This window comes from Cavia porcellus, unplaced genomic scaffold (genome assembly GCF_034190915.1).
Source record: "Cavia porcellus strain 051 isolate PalLab524CR breed Dunkin Hartley unplaced genomic scaffold, mCavPor4.1 scaffold_5, whole genome shotgun sequence".
Taxonomy (NCBI): Eukaryota; Metazoa; Chordata; class Mammalia; order Rodentia; family Caviidae; genus Cavia; species Cavia porcellus.
Genome location: NW_026947488.1, coordinates 65,489,708 through 65,512,003, shown reverse-complemented (window position 1 = coordinate 65,512,003; position 22,296 = coordinate 65,489,708). Strand labels below are relative to the sequence as shown.

Sequence of the window (22,296 nt, the reverse complement as noted above, 5' to 3'; positions counted from 1 at the left end):
TCCTTTCTCATTTTTCTGAAGTCATTTTCTTCTCATTTCTCATCAACTCCTGCCCCGAGTCTGCCATGGTAAGGTGACTAGAGGGAGGCAAGAGGGGCTGAGGAATCTGGGAGGCTGGGATTCCAGGCCTGGCACCAAGATCAACTCATGTCCAGAAAGGCCTTGTTCTTAGATTACTGGACTGCTGTCACAAGGTCACAGTAAATTCTTAGTAATTTCAGAACAAATCCTTATTTCTGTTTTACTGGGACTCACAATTATGCAGCTGGTCCTGCCTTACCAGTTGATTAAGTGTAGGCATATATCTTGATCTGAGCCTCGGTTTATTTATCTGCAGAATGGGTATATTCATTAACTGCCAGAGAGGGAGGCCTTTTTCCAAGAACACTAAGAAACAAGGTTTCAGAGTCAGTCCTGGGTATAGATGTCAGCCCTGCTACCTGGTATCATGTTCTGTAAGTCATTTCTTTTTCTGCCAGAGTTTATGGATGCAAATACTTACTTCAGAGTCATTTATAGGGTTTACATGAGCTAATAACTGAAAACTAGTTAGGCCTATGTCTGACACATAATAGGCATATACATTTTGAGCATTTAATTATTTGGCATTCTCTTCTCCAATTAAAAACAATTACACACAGGCACCATTTTAAGAGAAGCAAAATACAAACTCTGAGCTCAATTACAAATACAGAGGATTTCCTCTCTTCCTTTATTACTGACCCTTTTCTATTTATCGTATTTTATTTTTGCAACAGCACACTTTATTCCTATTACAAAGAGATAATTAACTACAAAAGAACAGGTGGGAGGGGGTAAATGTGTCTGTGTGCCTATCTGTGGTTTGGCCCTCAAGCCCTTGCTCTTGCTGGCTCCTCTGCCTGGAGTCTAACCCTGGCCGGCCCTTCATAGGACTGATTCTTCTATCCCTCTGGTCATCTCCCCCTTCTCAGGCTCACCTTGATGAAGAGTCTGCCCCAGACCCGTTCATCACACCCTCTCTCCAGAATCACTTACTGATGTGTTTATGTCCCATATCCTCTCTGGGGCAGGACAGTATAAGGCACATAAAGAGTGCTCAGTAATTATCTATGAAATGATCACATGTGAATGATCAAATTATGCAAATCAGAACATTTGTGTACATACACACACCAATCCTGGCTGCCAAAGGCCGGAAGTCTTTGTTGCAGTTTACCTGGAAAAGCATACTTTGGCAAGCTATCATCCATCTAGACCTTAGCTAGCTATCGAGTGTCAGACTTCCAAGCATTAAAATAGGAAGGATTCAAGACATGGCCGGTGTATGTGTGTGTGTGCTTGTGTGTGATCATGTCACCGTATATGTATGTAATATACCCACATATACTCAACTACAACTTAATTTTGAATATCTGAGGGTGTGTGCACTGAAATTTCTCCTACAAGTGAATCCAACCTTGGAGATTCCCATCCCTATATTTTCAATCCTTTTAGACTGCTAGAATATTCTCCATAAGTATCAAATGAAATAACATGAGATTTCTCCTCAAATTTTGTCTTGCTTATAATGTTTTCTCTAGTTTCCTGAGAGCAGAGGGGATTTGATGTGCCCTGGGTCAGCCCTGAGGTTACTGGTCTCTCCACCTGCACAGAGCCTCACATCTTACCTGCAGACTCAGAGTCCTGGGCGTCCGCAGCCTTCTAGGCTGATTCCAGAAGGACCAGGAAACTGCAGGTACTTTCTTGCCAAACGACTCTCCCTGAAGCAGGACTTTCTCTCTGGTCCTCTTCCCTAACATCTAGGAGACCAGAACATAGTGGGTCCTGTCCCTTACCTGCTGGGTACAGGTCTGCTATCAGGTACCCCAAGAAATTAAAAATAAGCATTTAATAGCAGTCTGACAGCATAATTTTGAATCTGTTGAACCTAATAACAGTGAAAAATTGGGACTGTACCTTGTATACCTTTTCCAGTCATTTCCTTTTTCTAGAAATTTGCCCCTCTTATAGTTTTACAAAGTATCAGTTCACTACTGATTGAAAAAGCCCTAGTGCTTTACTGCGAACAATTTGAGAAGCACGGATTTAAAAAATAATAAGCTATCAAAACTGTTTCTTAAAACCTACTTCCAAAGTTTTCAAACAGGAGGCAACACCTTAGAACACTGAACTTCCTACTTTACCCAGCAGAGGCTCCTGCTCCTAATTTTAGATGGCTCCCAAGGTCAACATCCCCTTACGCTTGTCTTATGACTCTCATCACCGCTCGCCTAGACCAGTCACCAAGGGAACTTTTATCTTATCTCTTCTGGTCTTTCTAATCTGTGCTGCTCACCATTGCTCAACCATAGCTCTTCTAATTCCCCCTTCAGGAAGCTATTTGGGATTGCTCCAGCCTGGGATGCTTCCTCTTCTTCATTCATAAACTGCAAAATTTGCATACTGTGCTCTCAACTCTATGGACAGGGGCCAGGTCATGGGGGAATCATCTGAAAACTCCTACAGAAGCTTGTTACTCTTTACCTCATGTGATCCCAGTGGAAAGTTTTGAGGGGACATCCTGGAATCTGCCATTCAAATTCACCCACTATGCGCTCTAGATGCATAGACAGACTTGAAACCAGCAGCCAGACAGTACTGGACAATAAACTGCCACCACCTTCATGAACTCGGCAATTGGCATGGGGGTGGGGTAGTGGGAGCAGTTAAGAAAGCGTCCGTGTCTTGCTATCTAGGATGCTCAAAGGGAATCTACTCACAGCCTGGAAACTGACACCACATGAGTTTATGAGTGTCTTTTTTTTTCTTTACGCTGTACAGGCAGAGCACACAGGCGGAGGACCAGGATTTTCAATGGATAGGAGTGTGTCCAGGTATCTTAGCCTGGAATAATGTTCCTGACTATGCCTTCCTCCCAGTAGAAGGAGTGTAATTTCCTGTCTTGTTGACTCCTACTTCAGTCAAATGACTTAAGTTTGACCAGGAAGATGAGAGTGGGCAGAACCAGTGGGAATATTTTAACAAGCTGGAGCCATCTAATATGGAAAACAGCCCTTCGATCTACAACTTTCTTTAGAAAAAATGCAGGCTGATAAAGTGGTTCAGCTGCCAAAGGGAATTTTCTTTTTAGATTTGGTCAAGATGGAAAAGGAAGGTCTTTCTGAGAGTGGATCAAGGAGTACTGGAAAATCAGAGGAGCTGCATTCAGAATGCAGAATCAAGGTCCTTTAAGAACCTTCTTTCCTTCCAGGTTAAGGGACCTCACGATATCTGTCCATAGCATAGAAATGCTATGTGACAGTTTCTGTGTGGGCTTCCTCTTTTTTCCTGATGGGAATGCTTACTGCTTACCCTATTCCTGACCTCTATTTTATGCATTCTGGGGAGACAGGAGAAGGGAAGGCATTGGTATATTTTTCAGGTCCAGAGAGGACCTGTAAAATCAAACTCCTTTATCAAGAGGACAATGGTTGTTACAGTGCTTAATTTTGAGTTTGGTGTGTAACTTGCTTTAACCAATAGGGCTAGGGAAGACGTGACAGCAGACAGTTCTGCTTAGAGGTGCGAGAGGCAATATTTCCACTCATTCTTGTCATCTTCTGCCATAACAAATGTATGTACCAGATAGTGGCTACTGACCCACCTGGGGTTTTATAATGAGATGGAGCAGATGCATAGTACCCTGTGGAATGAAGCCTTGTCACAGAGCAATGCACTTGTAACTGACACACAGGGAATGAATAGTAGCTAGTGACAAACTTATCCTTGTAACATGAGGCTGGCACTTTGAGGATTGTTTGCTGCACAGCATAACCTAGTAAAGACCAATGAACAGGTCAGGGTAGTAGGCAAATGGGTCCTGCAAGCAAGCTGGAGAGAGGAAACTTCTGAAGACATCACTGATGAAAATGTCTCCTGTGGCAAACTCAGAGCAAGTGCTGAGGTCAAAATCAAGACTAAGGACACCAAATAAAGAAGGAAGCACTTCTAGCTGGACTGAGTTGATGCTGGTCTGGGAATCAGTGGGGTTGGGTGGGACTAGGTGGCCACAGTTCCTAACATGAGGCAAGCTGGCCAAAATTTCTCACCAGGTCTCTAATGAAACAGTCTGGAAAGCTCAGAACATTAAAATGATTACACGAAGCACATGAGCTTATTTAGCATACAGCAAAGTGAATCTGTTTCCCATCCCACAGGGTGGCTCAGCCATTCCTAGTTTGTCCTGGGGCTGCTGTGCCATAGGGTGGTGGAAAAGCCCCCTTCAGGGATCCTGGAGCAGTGAAGGAAGCAGGGGCTGTGGGCCTGTCTGCCTCTCTCCTGACCATCACAAACCCCGATGGCTCAAAAGAGGTTAAAAGGAGATTCCTTTGGGATTGGAGCTTTATTTTTAACTGGCTCTACTATGTGCATCAAATGGACTGATTTTCAGTTGATCACATAAATACAATTGAATGTTGATTCTAATTTGTGTTGGGCCACTTGTCACCTTCTATGTTATCATAGCATCATCTGTTTACTATGATGTTTTCTAACTTTTCATTTATTTCTGTGACCTTTTATTTGTCTGCCCCTGAGATTCTTACCTCCAATCATAAGTTTCATAAGGGTAAGGACTTTGTTTATTTTGTTAGTGTCTAGATATCCAGTATCTACATCAATTCTTGGATTGTGGTAGGGTCTCACTAAATATTGGAAGAATAAATGTCAAAAGTGCATGATGCAAGGTGCTGTAACCAGGTTCTGGGGTCTTGCAAATTCCTTGGTCCCCTTTCTTCTCTTTGCATTTCCTGTGTCTTCCCTGGCTCATGCCAGTCCTCTGCTTTGAAAATACTGTTCCGTGATTGGGGTTCTCTCCATACGCTGCTTCTTTAGGGCCCTGAAGTGAGAAGCAGCTCTTGGGTTAAGTTGTGCTCTGCTGACCAGCCCCGCTCAGGCACTGAGACCCTGCAGCCTAATCCTGGCAACTTCTCTCCTTCCACATGGTAAGTGGAGAATAATGGTGTTTTGTGTAGTAGTTCTGTCATGCCCAAGGGAATGCCTGGTTCCCCTACTAAATCTGATCTCACTAGTATCAGGCATCACCTCTTTTACTTCATTTTTTTAAAAATCGGTACCAGGGATCAAACTCACGGCTGCCTGCTTGCAAGGCAGGTGCTTATGCCACTGAGCTAAATCCCCAGCCCCAAGCACTACCCCTTTAAAGCCTGTGATAACCTTCTCCTTTCTCATACCTTGGTTCCCAGCCCTCTCCTGGGCAGTGCATTCAGCAGCCCAAGCTGAAGTGAGTGAGCCCTGTGGTATTCAGGAATCAGGACGTCTCCCCACTGGGCTTTCTTCTCAACCCTTCAGCCCTGAAAACCCTCAGCTCCCAAACAGAACACGTTTCGCAGGATCAGTCTTTCTGCTGTAAAGGAGCAGAAAGGTGCATCAGGCAGTTTAGAGCAGTGCTTCTGAAAGATAGCTCTCCCACAGGGATATCACTAACTCCACCAACCAGGGTACTTTCTCTCAGATTTACAGAAATGCTTGTCTCTTATGTCCAATAAACACGAGCGTCTTCCAGGCACTTTTCATATCTTGGGACAAAGATAGGGTTGACATTAGATAGAGTAGCTGTTAAGAATCTTTACTTTTATGAGGTTGAAAAGCATCTACAATTGAACAGAACAGTTTTTCATGCATGCATTTGCAGCCTTTTTGAAAAGATTGCTTATGTGTATTTTTTATAGTCTAGTTATATAAATGTCTTTAATTTAATGGCTATACAGGTTCAAAACTGATTTTTTTTTAAGTAAAGGAACTTGATGGTAGGTGGTACTGGAGTGCAGGACTTTTCATTCCAGTGAACATTTTAACACCAGAACCAAATTCTCACCTCTTCTGAAAATATAATCTGACTCTTTATTTTGCTGAATGCACTGAGACCCTCATGCCCACGAGCCTGAGAGGGAAGAGGCAGCTCCCTTGTATTGCAGGGGCTGGGGTAAAGCATTAAAACTATTAAAAAATTCTTGCAAAATGTATCTTGGGCCTGAAAATACTTATAGACTTTGGCCTTGAACAGGTAGTCCTGAGAAACTAAGTTAAAATTCATACAATTGCTTTTCTAGACAATATTTAATAATGTGTTAAAAAGAAAACTGGGACAAGGCCAGCTCCTGCCGGTCACATAGCCACACGTAGCTACAAAGACATGGTGGATTTGAATACAGCTCTGAGGGAATATTCTGTGGCTGTGGGGAATGGTGGTGTGCTTTTACAATGTGGGAAAATGCAGACAACATAAAGATAATAAGAAAAGGAACATAAAATTCAAATGACTGAATGAAGGGAGAAAAATCTATCATAATATCAGTAATGTAGCATTATTAGATTATGGGGGATTTTTACTGTGATGTTTACTCTGCCACTGTTTATCATTTCAAAGGAACATAAACTGTAACCATTTGCATGTTAGTGGCCCAACTACTACCTTAACTTTGCATTGCTGCAGAATGCAGAGCTTGTCTATTTCATCTGAAAAACATCTTTTGTTGTCTTCTGCCAGAAGGAGCCTGCCTGGGCAGACATCTACAGCTTCCCATTGTCACGGCCCTACCCCCATGTGTGAGTCCTGCCCACATATCACACACAGAGTTATTTGGTGTTTGGTAAGATGGGCATTACAATCTGTGGAGGCAAAAGCCAAAGGGCAAAAGCCATGGAGACCAAGACAGGAGACAACACACTGTCAACATCTGCTTCTGGGCCTGTGGTCTGGGGGAAGGGCTGGGCCCCCCGCCCAGAAGACCAGGGAAGGTGGGAATTTCTGCGCTTGTGAGGCTGGCTTTACCCAAACCTCCCAGCAGTGGAAAGGACCCACCTCGTCATCTGTCCGTGTGACCCAAGAATACAGAGTCTTGGATCAGAGACAGACCCTGGTTTTGGGGCATACAGAGGAGAATCAAATGTATCCTGGTTTCTGTCTTTAAAACAAGACCAACCAAACAATTCGCTTATCCTGAACCAGGAGGTGACAGTTTACTTGACACTGATCTCCACCAACCATGTTATCAGCACTGGGCCCCCGGAATGAATTAGTTTGAGAGGCTGTGGGCAGTGGGTGTTCTGAAGACACTTAGGCCACGGGGACAGGGGTTGACTGGTTCCAGGGCAAAGAAGGGCTATGGTTTATTCTTCAAAGGTTGTGTGTCAGCTGCTTGGTAGTGAAGGAGTGAGCCAGCTCTTTCATGCTGGATTAGTTAGCATGAGAGTGGTTTAATAATAATAGAAGGCAGGCTGCTTGGCCTGCCCGTCATCTCTCTCTCACATGTGCTCCTTTTGCACACACTTACTTCCACTTTTGCTTTTCCACTACATTGTAATGCAAGCATGAGGCCCTCACCAGAAGCCAAGGAGACGCTGGCACCTTGGTCTTAGACTCCAGAACTGTCAGCCAGCGTGAACTATTTTTCTACATAATTTACCCATTTTCAAATATTTTGAGTGAAGTAAATTAGGCAGAGAAAAGTGACCTTTCCTTCTAAGGCCTACCTTGACACCTGGGGCCAGGAGAACTCTGCTTATCATGCTTCACAGAATTTCTCTGCTTAGTTCATCTATTTTGCATACTGGAAACCTCAATGACTCTTTCATAAATACTAACAAGGAAATGAAAAACTTGCTCCAAATTCCTGACTCCTATCAGTCATAAAGCAAGTGATGCTGAGGAAAGCAGAGGTAAACAGACCCCCAGGAAGAGCAGCCACAAAGCACCAAGTTCTCTTAGGGATATTCTCCCTGACCCTGTCCATCCTTCCCTTCCCCTCCCTCAGGGAACTTAGTTAATTGTTCTCATCTTGAGGCCTCAGCTCTGGTGCCAGTTCCTCTGCCTTTCGGATGCTGATCAGGTACCCTGCTCCTTGGTGTCCTAGCCTGGGCTTGTCACTGCCCTGGCTTCCCTCTACCTAAGTAATCTACTCACTTTCCTTCTTCTCCCCATCCCTCCAGTTCATGACACCCAGGAACTCACCACTGGCCTGGCACTCCCTGGGGGGAGTTTCTTCAGTTGAAGGAACTTTGGCAGGTTTTTAGTTGGGCCCAGAACCGCAGCCCCATCTCCCATTATTAGGGTGCAGTTAGGTCTTCACTGCAGAACTGGTACTGTGTTGGTTATTGCTTGCTCAACATACATGAATGTCAGGCTTTAAAGCAGATACAGCCAACTCATAATTCTCCATCCTGTCTTTCTAAACAAGAGCCATGTGAGATAAACATGGGGAGAAGGGAGCTATTAGACACACTTCAGAGAAGAGGACAATGAGACAAGGACAACAGGACTGCAGGTCATGTTCATCATGAGAATCCAAAAGTCAGCAATGTGCAGATGACATTGGTGTCTTGGATGGCTGGCCTGCCCAGCATTTGGTAACCTGGAGCTAGAGGGAAGCCTCTATTTCATAGATTCCCTGATGAATCTCCTATCTATTATGACATCCATCTGAGAACAAGATTAGCAGGGGGGTCACTTTACCACTAAGACCTTTAAGGGTCAACTGACCCTCCCAAGGTCACACTGCCAATAAATAGCACTCAGAGGCTGGCCAGGCTCCTCAAACTGCCTTAGAGGCTTCTATTTATTAATCTCCTCATCCATTTCTTTCACTGCTGATATTAGTTTTGTCATTCTTATATATCAAGCACAGTTCTGTTCCATGACGTCCTTCTTGAATAGTTATTGTTAATAGCCTTGGTTTGTAGATGCAAAATCTGAGGGTTGAGAGAAGCTAAGTAACCTGCTGAATGTCCTTGAGGCAAAGTGTGGTGGGCTCTGGATTTGAACTCATGTCTTTCTGGCTATCAACCTGAAGCACTCTGCAAACTCCCTGCAGGAGACCTCTTAAAGACAGCAAACATTTACAAGAGCCAGCAGTAGAATAAGTTGGCTGACTGTGTGTGTCTTGGGGCAGAGTCAGATTCACGGAGAGGTAAAATGAACTGCTGGGACCTGATTTTAGTCATGGCTCTTCCTTTTAGCATCTGTGTGTTCTTGGATATGCCTCGCCCTCTTTGTGATCATCTGAAAAGACAGACACATGGCCCGTTTCCCTGGCTGAATGGCAGTCCTGGTGGCGGGCCTGTGTGTAAGCAGTGATATGTCTCCTATGCCCTCTGTCCTGCAGGCCACATCTTCTCTCGGGTCTGTTTTGTCCAAGTACAACATAGGTAAAGTTTTAACTGCAGAATTTCTCTGTAAACAACTGTCCTCCAGTGCCCTCAGAATATGGCAGTGATTTCCTTTGCTTTCAAATGTATCACTGGTGACTGAGCAGGAGCTCTGTCTTTGCAGGGTGATGAACTGAGCTGGATATTACTAACCTGTGGCAAAAGTCTTAACTTTATAGTCTTTCTGTAAAATGGAAAAAAAGCACCATGGGTGCAGCAAAGAGTAACTGAGAGAATGCATGTGATGCCCTTAGAGGGTGCCTGGCAAACAAAATAGCAAGTGCTTAGACAGAGGTGACTCTTGTCATTATTATTATTATTATTTAGTACTGTTTTGGTTGAGCGTATTCTTTCACACACTTGTCCTCCTCAGGTTAAGATTACTGAACCCAGAAAGCCCCCCCAGGGCCACTTCCCTGTAGCCCCAGGGGAGCCAGGCATGGGGGCTGTGATCTGGCAGGTCTTTAAGCACATTAAGACCTGCTGAGTAGGTAAATCAGCATCCTGTATAGAGCCATTGGTTGCACCCTAATGATCAGCTAGTCAGGGATGTCAGAATAGGCCATTATTCACTGAGGAAGGCTTCACACGGCTGCCAGGAATCAGTCTGCTCTCCTGGCAGCTCAGAGAAACCCTGGAGCTCAGGGTCATCCCGCTGCAGCCAGTGCAGTTCAGCCACTGCCAATTATTTTGGTGGGAAATTCTCCAATGAGATTTTAAAAATCAGAATAAAAGGACAAAAGAAAAAGAGCTTCTGTTTTCTGAGATTACATATAAGGTTCTGAGCAGGATGTTCCACTAGCAGCCTTTCGCCAAAACTCCCTCCCCCCAAGAAAGCATTTTTTTCCCTATTTACACACAGGGACACTTAAACCTGAAGCAATGGCTTATAAGTGAGTTACAGATGAACTGGTACTGAAACCTGGGTTCCTGGTCCCCCAGAACCGTGCCATTCCCAGTCCACTGTCTCCCTTAAGTTCTCCCAATCTTAGATGCCCCAGCACTAAGAGTCCAGACATGATCTCAGGCCACCAACCTCAGTCAGTTCTATGGATTTAGAAGTATGTGCCTGTATGTTCATTTATATGGCAGCATCTCTTTTCTCAATTTTAATCACAGCATTACTTGCACAATGATTTAAATTTTGCAAAGTACCTCGATCCTGGAAGCTCTTGGGCTCTTAATAATCCTACAAAACAGTTTAGCCAAGGATTATGATTCTTAATCAACCAACGTCTCACCTTGTTTCCTCTGGGCCACGAGGTAACCACAGACCACTTCAGGTTTAGCAGACAGTAGCTGAGAGATGGGCAGTCTGTAAGTGTGGGCTGAATTCTGATTGAGCTGCTAGACCCGTTTGATCAAGGAAATGTATACGTAGTGAGGCCCAGAGAGGTGCAGGAATTGATGCTGCAGGCACCAGTTAGGAGCTTCGTTGACTCCAGTTACTACCTTTTCCAGGCAAATCTCATCACCACTTTGCAGAAAGAGCAACAGGCAGGTTAAATTCACTGCCTGTGGGCACTCAGATCATGTCTCTCTTGAACAGTTTTCTGAGATGGCCTTCTGTAAGGTGGTAACATGCCCCTTTCCAACTTCTTTATCTATCTTTCATCTTACTCCTAATGCTGCAGTGCCTTCCTGGATTGGACTGATATGAATCTGAATTCCATTATTGCCAGTTTACAATTGTGAGATTTGAGTTTAGTCAACCTCTAGCCTTAGTTTTCCTTGTAAAATTGGCTAGAATTGCTTAGCTCATAGAGTTGTTTCTGTCTTCTCTATGGTTTGCTTTGGTTTTATATTTATACACTGTGACTCTGTCTAAATATGTCCATTTGATACACCAGTCTTTCTGGACTGTGCTACGTAATTCAAGAAAATACTTCCTGCTAAGGTGTCAATGGACCATAGTAGCTTTATATAGTGTTCAGAAATCTTGTAAAGGGCCAGAAGAAAATATTTGACCTTTGAGGTCCATGTGGTTTCTGTTACAACTATTCAGCTGCCCTGTTGGAGGGCAGGCAGAGGCAAAGTAAAGGAATGTGTGTGGCTGTATTCTAGGGAACCTTTAACAGCATGTGGCTTGAATTTCTTACAATGTTCATGTGCTATGAAATAGTTTCTTTTGATTTTCTCAACGACTTAAAATGTAAAATCCATTTTTTGAGTTCACATTTGTACAAAAACAAGTGGTCCACTAGATTTGCCTGTAGGCTACCCTTTGCTGACCACTGGCTTGAGGATTACTCTTGCAAGATGTATTTGCATTTTAAGTGGGGATTATCTATTAAAACAAAAACTTGTAATGGTGAAATTCCTAGCAAGACACAGACAGAAAGGCAGGAATCCTACTTTAATCTGTCTTTCTGGAACTGCTTTATGCATTACCCTGGAAGAAAGATCACTTTTAATCCTCTCAGGGACACAGTTCTGAGCCCTGCCCAATTCTGTATCCCTGGCCAATCTGGGTATCCTACTGGGCTTACATTCTTTTATTGGAAATCAATGCTTTCATGTAGTAAAACCTAAGCCAGATTTTTAGTTTTCTCAATTAATCTGACTTTTGGAAGGGGAGAAGGAAGCCAGCTGGGCCTTACGAACTGGGCAGCAGGATGTGGACAGCTGCAGAAGGGACTGAAACATACACTTGTCAAGGCTCAGCAGGAGCCTTGTTGACACACCTGACTTCCAATTCTGTCCCTTTGCCCACGCAATTCATAAGATTTGCCTGTAAATCTAACTTCCTTTGCTTCCCAGTACTTTAAATCTCTTTTGATTTTTAATATGATTTAAGAATAAATACTAGACTTTAGATACTTTTTAATGAAGTATTCCACTTAAAAGGTCACCCGGTAATAATCTGTCTTTGTGGTTAGTGTCCCTGTTTCCAGTCTGCACTTTTCAGCCATAATCTAAGTGGTTGGCAGAGGAGTTCCTAAGGTCCTTCCTAACCACACTAAAATATGAAAGTCATTGGTCTCCACAATGGCAGGGAAGCTCTCCCTCCATGATCTGGTCCCCTTTGATCAGTCCAGTCTTCTCCCATACCCTACTACAGTGAACTGTCTTCTTCCTCCCTAGCCAGTGTTCCCTAGAATGTAACACGTTTCCCCTCCATGCTAAAGACTTCTTTGTCTTAGTTCAGGTCCAGGTACATTTCCCACAGGGTCCTTCCCTGGTGTGAGTTCATGTCCCTCCCACCATGGCCTCTGTCCTCTGTATTGCCACCACCTCTTCTATATTATGAGCTCTGGCAGGCTCTGTTTGTTTCAGTGTACCCAGCTTTCAGCACACTGGGGGCTTTCCGTACTGAGAGAACACATTCACTCCAAGAATATTCAGCTTTTTCCACAATGCAAATAACTTGGGGGAAAATTAACCTCAACTAACCATTTTCATGCTGCTCTTTTCAACACAAAAGGCTTAGATACTCTCTAGGTGTCTCTGTAAATATTTTCTCCATGACTTTCTTACTCACAATGAAGTCTATGGACCTGCAGCATCCAGAACTGCCCTAGATATATTAAATTGCGATCTACATTTTATCCAGACACACTCTGCCCCCGTTCAGAGAAGCGCTCCTCTGAAGGATATTACCTTTCCTTCCTCACAAAGGCCTGATGGCTAAAAGGATGGAACAGTTGAGACAATTTGATACACCTGCAGAGCCTTTCAAAACCCAAAGAACAGGCAGAAAATGTATCAATTATGTAGTTGCATCTTCTTTCATTTTTATTTTAAATGGGATGCCTCACTCTGAAGGGAATGGCAGTGGTTAGATCCATGCGGAACTCTTCCAATGGTGTTAGATGAATGCTGAATGGTGAGGTATAATCCGTTGCTGTAAGCCATGCCCAGGATGAGGTGAGCACTGCTATCCCAGGTCCCCAATGGTGTCCCACATCTGCAGTTCTCTGGTCCACAATGGTAAATATTGCTGTAGTGCTCATAGCATACACAGGCCAGACTGGCACAGTTTTACCAGTTGGGAAGAGGGAAAGACACTGAGAAGGCATTCTAGACGCCTGGCTGGAGAGTCAGACGTAGCCTGTTTTTACCATGTGGATTGCTGCAGGTGTACGCTTTCCTGCATCCTAGTATAATCTTTCATCTCCATGACCTACAAGTACCTATAGGCACACCATGAGCTCTCAAGGCTCAGGACAAAGAAAATGCATGAGGTCCATCATCTCCCCTTCCAGAAGAAAAAGTGAATGTTCCTTCAGCAAAGTTCCACCTAGCCTTCAAAGGGTGAGCTGACCCTTACTGTTGCTTAAGAATTACAGTCTCAGAATATGGCTGAGTAGACAAAATTCATGTAACAGCAATATCTACAAATCTAGCACCCTGGGATCATTTTGGATGTAAAACTTTCCTTCTTCCCCTTGCCTCCAGCCTAACTCATAACCTGCCTTCTGCCCATTGGTGACCACTGTTAGAAAGTAAGCTTTTGAGCTATGCTTATTGAGGCTGTGAGAAGCATGGCCCATTTCCTTTCTGAGGCATCAGTGGAGTCTGGGAGCAGGTTCCTGTAGGGCCCAGGGAAGGAGACTGGCTGTGAGCAGAGCTCTTGTCTAGAAGCTGCTGCGGCAGATCTAGGGTGAGGTATGAACAGGGAGTGCTTTAGGGGAGGCAGGAGCTCCTGGACATGATGGATTGCTTTCACTGTACTGAAGTTCCCTCCTGCCTGAAGGGAAATGACTTTAAACAGGTACAAGAATTCAAACTGACAAACTGTGTTTGCCTGGTGGCTTGCATTCTTTGTGAGAAGTCACCTTGGGAGAGCCCTCTTTGTTCGTGGAGCAAAGAGGAACTACAAGGAATCTCATCAGGGATGCATGTGGACCCTCTCAGCTGGGTCTGGGGGCTTAAGACTCACTTAACCTGTGCTCAGATCTCAGGCATCTACCATGACCTTTCTAATCTTACTTCCCTCATCTCTCTAGTCACAATCCTGTCTGCAGCCAGACAGTTCTCATATTGTTCTCTGGGTCCCTAAATGGCCACCTCTCTTGATACCCTTTTCCCATCTATAAGATGCAGGATTTATTTAACAACTGCTTCAAGTAAACCAGCCTTTCTCCTGAGTCTCCTACTGGTCTCTCACAGGAATGGGCAACCTGCCTCATCTACAGGTAGCAAAGAAACCAGTAAGCTATTGCTCATTCTGGTTTGCCATAAAGCTAAAAGAAAGGAACAAACAAGAGACACACATATGGGACAAGGTGTGGTCAGCTCTTCCTCAGTGAAAGCTATACTTCCAGCAAAGACAGTGCAGGCGTCACTTCATAGAGAAGAGGATGGATGGGAGGTTTAAATATGAGCATTTCCTAAGTGGAAGAATCAAGTGGACCAGTGAGCTGGAAGGAGGAGAGAAGGCTCCTCTCCAGCTCTGGAGTCTGGAACGTAAATGGCAAGAAATCACTATGAGGCTGGGGATTTAGCTCAGTGGCATAAGTGCCTGCCTGGTCAGTATGAGGTTGTGAGTTCGATCTCTGGTACCACAAAAAAAAAAAAAAAAAAAAAAAAAAAAAAAAGAAAGAAAGAAATTACTCTGACCATTGCTAAGTGTATCAGAGAGCCTGAAGGGCCTAGGACCTGGGACTCTGCTGAGGCAATAGCTGGAAGGGACTTACTGATTGCCTACAGGGGATAAGATGGAAAGAAAGTGTCTCAATGCAGAATCCACTGGCAGCTTTTGCCACTGCAAGTTGACCAGCTAGGACAAGGAAGCCACCATGAAGTAGTTGTAGTTTAAATCACTCTGCCTGGCATGCTCGAACTGATACAGAGAAAATTCATTTTCCTCTTTTACTTTGTTCCACAGAAAGGCACATTTTTAAAACCAAGGTCTCACTGCCCATTCATTTATCTTTTCCACATCACCAGTGCTTGATCATGTCTGGTTCTGTGCTGGACAGCCATGGGCACTGGCCGCCAGGAGCCCGCCATCTGGAGCTGCTCATGGCACTGTATACTGTGGAGAAAGTGCTCAATACATTCTTCACTATACGAATTAAATGTTAAGACCAGGTTTTCTTTGCATACATTTAATGTTACACTTACACAGAAGTATACGTTCTGTAGGGAAATTATACTTGAATGTAGGTATAAACATGCAATCCCAAATCTATAGATACCTCATTGTCAAAGACTGAAGAAAACGGGACCTTTCCCTAAATATGACTTTGTGTTTTGTTTTCTCTACTTAAAATTCCACTGTGAGCATGCGCCATGCCCCAAAAACATATATATCTTTCTAAGCTTTTTCTTTAAAGGCCAGACCTTTGCTGCTAATCCTTTTAAGCTGAAATAAAGCCAGATGAATTCATCATTACTCAGATAGCTTTCCATTCACTAATTCACTCATTCAGTGGTACTTCTTAGCACCTCCCTTTGGTGTCAGACATCGTGGGAAGCCAAAGACATTCAATGGTGAATGAAACAGAATTCTGTCTTCCAGGTTCTTATGTCTTATGAATCATATGCCAGGAAGTAGCACTCTGAGAGCTTCCTGGTGAGTGGAGGGGGATCCCAGATAGCGCCTCAGACACAGGGCCATGCTTCATGCTTGACCAGCCTGCCCCTGATATACTAGATTAGGAATGAGTGACCAGCCAGGGACCCTAGAATGGCCTGTCTGACAGGGATGTGGCTGGCTCTCATAGACTCTAGGGTAACTGAAGCATGTCGGGGAGGACAAGAGGGCAAGGGTGAGAAGGTGAATAACAGGGGCTCCAAAATTTAAAGGCAAATCAAGGAAAGATAATAAGCACAAACCACAGAGGGGATGGCTGCACAAAGTACTGCCCAAAGTAACACCAGTCTGGATCATCACATGCAGAGGAGACAAGTGGCCTGGATCAAAAACAGGTCACGGAGATAAACACTTCTGTCCCTGATTAGCTGCCAGACTCTATGGTGTCACCCATGGAGCTGCTATCATTTCAAAGACCACCTAATTCTCTGCAAAATCTAGCTATGCAATTGTCCCTGCCTTCCTTACCTAGCCTCAGGTCAGGGACAGACTCTGCTAGATAAGGATCACTTGAACATGAGTTCTGCCTTTGCACCCTAAAGATCTAAACTGAAGGGAGGCTTCACTTCTAGGAAAGCCATTGTTTCTCTGTTCTCTGAGTCAGCCTTTTTGGAAACTCCCAGTCCAGAGGCTGAATTCCAGACCTTCCACCTCTGCCAGTACGTGATCTGTTTAAGAATAAGAAGCATAATGACTGTCGGCAGATGTTGGGCAGTGATGCACAACTTGAAATGCATCGACTGGGTTTAGCACCCTTGGAAAAAGTGGATAAAGTCAGTGGTGATTTCTCCTAAGTGTTGTGGCATAATTACTATTAATTAAAAAACTTCGTGAGATTTGAGAAAGAGAACACTGATGTTAGACTAGTTGCCTCTGACATTCACAACTGTGAAATGGGGTAAAATATCAATAATAGTTGTGAGAACAAGCAGGCTACTCTATTTCTTGCAGTTAAGTGACTAACTTTAGAAATTCATTTGGTTATGCATTGTGATGATTTGCAGACATGCCTAGCAGGCTGTGTACACCAAACCAAGCTCTATTTTCACACAAGACTGATACAGGCAGCTCACCTTGCCATCCAGGCTTGCAAACCGGCTTCACATCCACCTGCACCAGCGTGTCCTGAGCAGCAGGTTTCTGTCCACAGTCATAGGCGGTCACTAGGATCTCATACTGGTGTTGCCTGTCATAGCTCAGTTTCTCAGTGTTCCTGATGTTGCCTGAGGAAGAGAGATGTTCAGAATCATTTCAAGTCAAGTTACTTTTTGAAAATCCCTTCTCCATCCATCAACTTTATAAGGATGAAATGACCTCTTTCTTTATCTTTTTGTAAAAACAATGGCAAAAAGCGTATAGCTTCTACCTAAAGTGGCTGGTTTATACTTTAGTGATCAATTCCTTGACCTCTGGCTAGAGTGACCTTGCTGTGCAATGGGCTGATGGGAATTCTGAGTGTCCATCTGAAATCCAAGTGACCTGTGCTTATAAGCAATGGGTTTCCAGGAAGCTCCTTCCTAAAGTGCATTTAAGTAGCTGTGTTCCTGATACAGTGCACAGAAGGCTAATCGGCCATGAAATTTCTGGGAAAAAGACGGAATTCAGAAAATGTTCTGATACACATTTTTTAGCATCTGGGCTTGTTGCCAAATGTTCACTGCCTCTTCTCACATTATTTTGCTACCAAATAGGAAGTAAAATCAATAAGAAAACGTGTGACCTCCCTTCCGAAAGTTACACTGAATAACAGATTCCTTGCCCTGAGGAAAAAGGCATTTTTCTTTACCAGGAAAGAACAAACAATTTTTTTCAGAGCATTTTTATGAGTTTTTGTTCCTGTGGGTTTGATATATTTATAAATAAATATTTTGTTAATAATGATCAAAATATTAACTGTCTATTTTTGCTGGAATACAGTACTGATTCCAAAGACTGAATAAAGACTCGAAGCTCACTTAGCACTTTCAAGTTTCTCATTCCAAGAGATTAAAATCTTCCTTTGCTGAAAATAATTTAATTCGTGCTTTATATAATTATTTTCGATGGAGGAATTGACAGAAAATTAAAACTCAAATGTTATCATCTTTTACCAGAAATGAAATTAAGAAAAGGAAAATTAAAAATGCAAATAGAGAACAACAACAACAAAATCAGCAATCGTTCCATAAGAATTGTATACTCAGGCCAGCAGGCTGGGGATACAGTCAGCAGCACAAGCGCCTGCCTCGCAAATGCAAGGTCATGAGTTTGATCCCCAGTACAAAAAAAATGTATACTTGGGTATATTTTGATATTTGAACAAAGCAAAAACACTATCTGAATGAATGTTATTCTGTTCCAACTGATATATATTGTTCATGTAAATTAAGAGAATGTGAGCTGAGACAAAACTGTTTAGAAGAGTGGAAAAGTCAAACAATATTTTAAATAGTGAAACAGTTGATCACCACTTATCCAGTGTTACTGAAATAGCACACTGCTGGATGACAAGCAGGATTATGTACACTAGTATATCAAGGTGATGTCCAGGTTGGTGAGGATGGAATACAAAGTCACACAAGACATCCAACCATGAACTAGAACAATCTAGTCTGCTTCCTGTTCTGGACCATTGCTTAGAATGCAACTATATCTATTGATTTGAGAACATTTACTTTAACAAAGTCAGATGAAAATCTCTGAATAAAAATAGGTCTTATGTATTTCTGACTTTGTCTCTGGGGTCCAGAATCTCTTTCATTTCCCCACTAATTTTGTTTTCTCCTAGCCCAAGGCTTGCACAGGTCTGGAGTGGCTTGGAATTGGGATGGTGGTGGTGCTAACGAACTTGTTTTAGTTATAGTCACCACAGGGGAGGAATTCTTCCATATTTAAGTGGAAGCACTTAAATATAACCATGAGAAGTATGTTTCAGCAACACTAAATTGAATTTTGAACAAAATTTTAACTTTCTCTTCCTCCACAGTTAAATGGCTCTCAAAAGATTACCCCTCTAAGAAGAGGAAAGCTCAGGGTTTACAATCCATGTGACATTAAGCAGACAAACACTATTGATTGTGGTAGAAAAACAAACACTGAATCCTTGGCTCAATTTGTTGTAGCTCCACTTCCATAACCAGCCTTAATGAAATTGACTGAGAAACTAATTTACTTTCTCCACCACTATCAACTTTGTACACGTGAAAATGGTTTCAAAGCACAGCATTTGTGGCATTAGATCTGAAATAAGAATATAATGTTGTGAGCAGTAGTTTTCAGGAAAGGATCATATTTGTGTAAGATGCTTACTTAAAAGTGAAAGCGTAGAGAAAGCCATCCCTTTTGTTTCTGTTGAATTTATATCTTTTCTTCCTATATTTAAATGTGACTTTTCAAGAGATCTGAGCCTATAGTCAGCTCAGGTGAGCTATACAGCCTGGCTTCCAGGACTGTTTTCACCAGGTGCAAATGAAATCTGAGAAACTGACAATCAGTATTTGTGCTCCATATTAATGGAGGTTTCTTTTTTTCTTTTCACCTAGGAACTGTGAGGAGGGAGTGGGGTTGATGAGATAAGCACACCGACCTCACTGTCTTTCTGGTGAAATTTGAACAGGAACATTCTGGAAGGTGACTTGGCAATCTATGTATCTTGTAATCACTTTTTAGATGCAATTCCTCATCTAAAAATTGATTCAAGGAAATGATAAAAACCACAACTGAATTGCAGCTTCTCACATATGTCCATCTATGTCTTATACATGCATTATGGTCTGATAATAGAAGTAAATATGGAATATTAGTATTAATATTAAGATGGAATATTGTTCATCACTAAAATGGGCATTATGAAATTATTTCAGAGTGGGAAAAGTACACATAATTGAATTTTAAGTGAAGAGGGGGAGTAAAAAGAAAAAAAGGTAGTGTAGTCTTAATTTTATTTAGGAATTCCATTGAAAACTTATTGGAAATAATGTAAACTCTTAATAGTGGTTATCTTTGGCAGGATGATGGGTGATTTATTTCCTTCTCCATACTTTTCTGTGCTTTCCAAAGTTCACATATAGGGCTTGTCTGACTTTTCTATTCAGGTAGGAAAGAAGCATTTTCATCTGCTTAAAGAATAAACAGACTTTAGGACACGTTCTTCTCAGAGTTCTCTTGCCGCCTGGGCAGCCTTCTGACAGAGAGAAACTGGTGGATGCTATGAACCAGCCAGTGAGTACCTGCTAGCTGTATGAAAGTGATTAAAAACTACAGATGATTAAAAACCACAAACATCTTCTAAGTGGTCACTGGGCGTCATTGTGTTACCGAGGACACTGCTGTCCTCTTTGCTGACATTGTCTCACACGGTGGCTTGTGTCATATACTCTGCCAAGAAGAATGTGAGAAGTTTTCTCCTAGGTATTCATCTAGGAGTTTCATGGTCATAGGTCTTATGTTTAAGTCTATAATCCATTTCAAGTTGATTTTTATGTAAGAATTCTATTTATTTATTTTTATATATTTTAATCCAAGTTATCCTAGATTGCTTATTAATGACTATATCATTTCTCCATTGCATTTTCTTGATGCCTTTGTCAAAAATTTTCTAACTAAAGGTGAAAAATGGGAGCTTGTTAGGGGGCTGGGTGCAGAGTCTCTGAGGAGAAATCAGATCAGATGTTAGAATATGACAACATAGAGAGGCCAGACTAATGGATACCGATTCTTATTAACCAAGGCTAACCGAAGGGAAAAATAAAATTAGGAAGAGGAAGGAAAAGCGCAGGTGGAGAGTGGGAGGATGAGGCACAGTGAGCAGTGGATCCAAGGGGAAAAGCTGTATTGGCTCTCAGCGACTGCTAGAAAATTAAACCTGGGCCCCCGCAAAGCAGCCAAAGCCACCTGGCCACACCAAAGGAGACTGCAAGAGGCTCCGGGGCTCCAAAGCTGGACACCATGCAGTTTTCTAACCAATCCACGCTGTACTGGGAATGCAGTGAAGACACGCGGCACAGTGTGCAGTGGACCCAAGAGGAAGATCTGCATTGATTCCCGGTGAGTGCTAGGGACTGGGTCCCACAGCTGCTGTCCCTGGCTGGAGAACAGCTTGAAATTGGGCAGAGCCTGGCACCTCGGTGACATCAGATAGTCGCCCCTGGTGCAGAGAGGTCTGGTAGAGGACAGCTTGGATGTGGACATAGCCCTGTGCCGTGGTGACATCAGTCAGCTACTCCTGGTGCAGAGAGAACTGGTGGGATCTGCTGGGGCTGAACTACATCTCTGGTAGGGACCCAATAAGCAGGTACAAAATTGTTGTGACTCTATGATGTCCACAGGGTACAGCCTAACTTGTGGATTGACTGGCACAGACACTGGAGGCTAGCCTGCACCATCCCTGCATCCCTGCCTACCTCAAATAACAGCAAATTGAAGAGGGCAGCAAAAACTCCAGTCACCACACAATGGAAAGACCTTAAGTAATACAGAGAGGGCCAGAGACTCCCAGGACACACCAGTCTGAAAGAAACCAGAAACATGACAAGAAATAAAAATAAAAAGAATCTCCAGCTGCTGAACCTGGGAAAACAAGCCCAGGAGAAGTAAATACAGAAGAGAACCAGCACAGTAATCATCCAATACTAGACATAGCATCAGCCTATATGAAGAAATATCTTCATGACCTCATAGACAGATTTAAAACTGTACTTCTGATCCAAGTGAGGCAAGATATAAAGAGATTAATTAAAGAAATGATAAGCCCCTCCCAAGAGAACACTGATGGAAGAATGGAGGAAATCAGAAAAGAAAGAGAAACCTCTGATGAAGAATTTAAACATAACCTAGAATACACAAAACAGATCCAAAGAGATTACCAGGAAACTAAAAACTCTATTGAAAACTGGGAAAATGCCTTGACAGAAATTAAAGTTAGCCTTTTGAAACTTGAAGAGAGATTTATGATATATGATTGTGAAAGAAAAGACCTCTTAAAAATAACGAGGAGCCAGAAAGAAACAATTCAAAGGCTAGAAGATGACAAAAGGATACATAACTTAAGAATAAAGCACATGAACAAGGAAGCAGGAGTAACCAAAAATGAACTACAAAGAATATTCACAGATATATTAAAGGAAAACTTCCCAAGCATAGGAAAAAGAAATGATATCCAGATAAATGAGGCATTCAGAACTCCAGCCACCTACAACCAAAACAGATCTACACCCAGACATATAATAATCAAGATTCCAGAAATTCACCAAAAGAACAGAATACTAAAAGCAGCCAGGGAAAAGAAACAGATTACCTAAAACAGGAAAATTATCAAAATAACTACAGGCTTATCAACACAAACTCTCAAATTTAGAAGGGCCTGTGGAGAAATTATCCTAGCCCTGAAAGAAAATAATTTGCAGCCAAGACTGATGTACCCAGAAAAACTCTGTCTCAAAATTAATGGAGAAATAAGATTTTTCCAAGACAAGGAGGAACTGTGGGAGTTCATGGCCACCAACCCAACCCTACAGAGAGTGCTGAAGGACATTCAAGAGAGAGAGAGAGGAAGGGATACCAGGATTCCAGCAACAGTGGCAGAGAGGCCT

General features: G+C 42.8%; 1 protein-coding gene across 1 annotated transcript in view; it reads right to left on the bottom strand.

The window, feature by feature from the left end:
* Clstn2 (calsyntenin 2) overlaps positions 1-22,296 on the bottom strand; it is a 573,715-nt gene that overhangs the window by 105,523 nt on the left and 445,896 nt on the right. Inside the window, exon 5 of the mRNA XM_063249086.1 lies at positions 16,801-16,950. Within this exon, the coding sequence (XP_063105156.1) occupies positions 16,801-16,950 (150 nt within the window). The remainder of the gene's footprint in view (positions 1-16,800; positions 16,951-22,296) is intronic.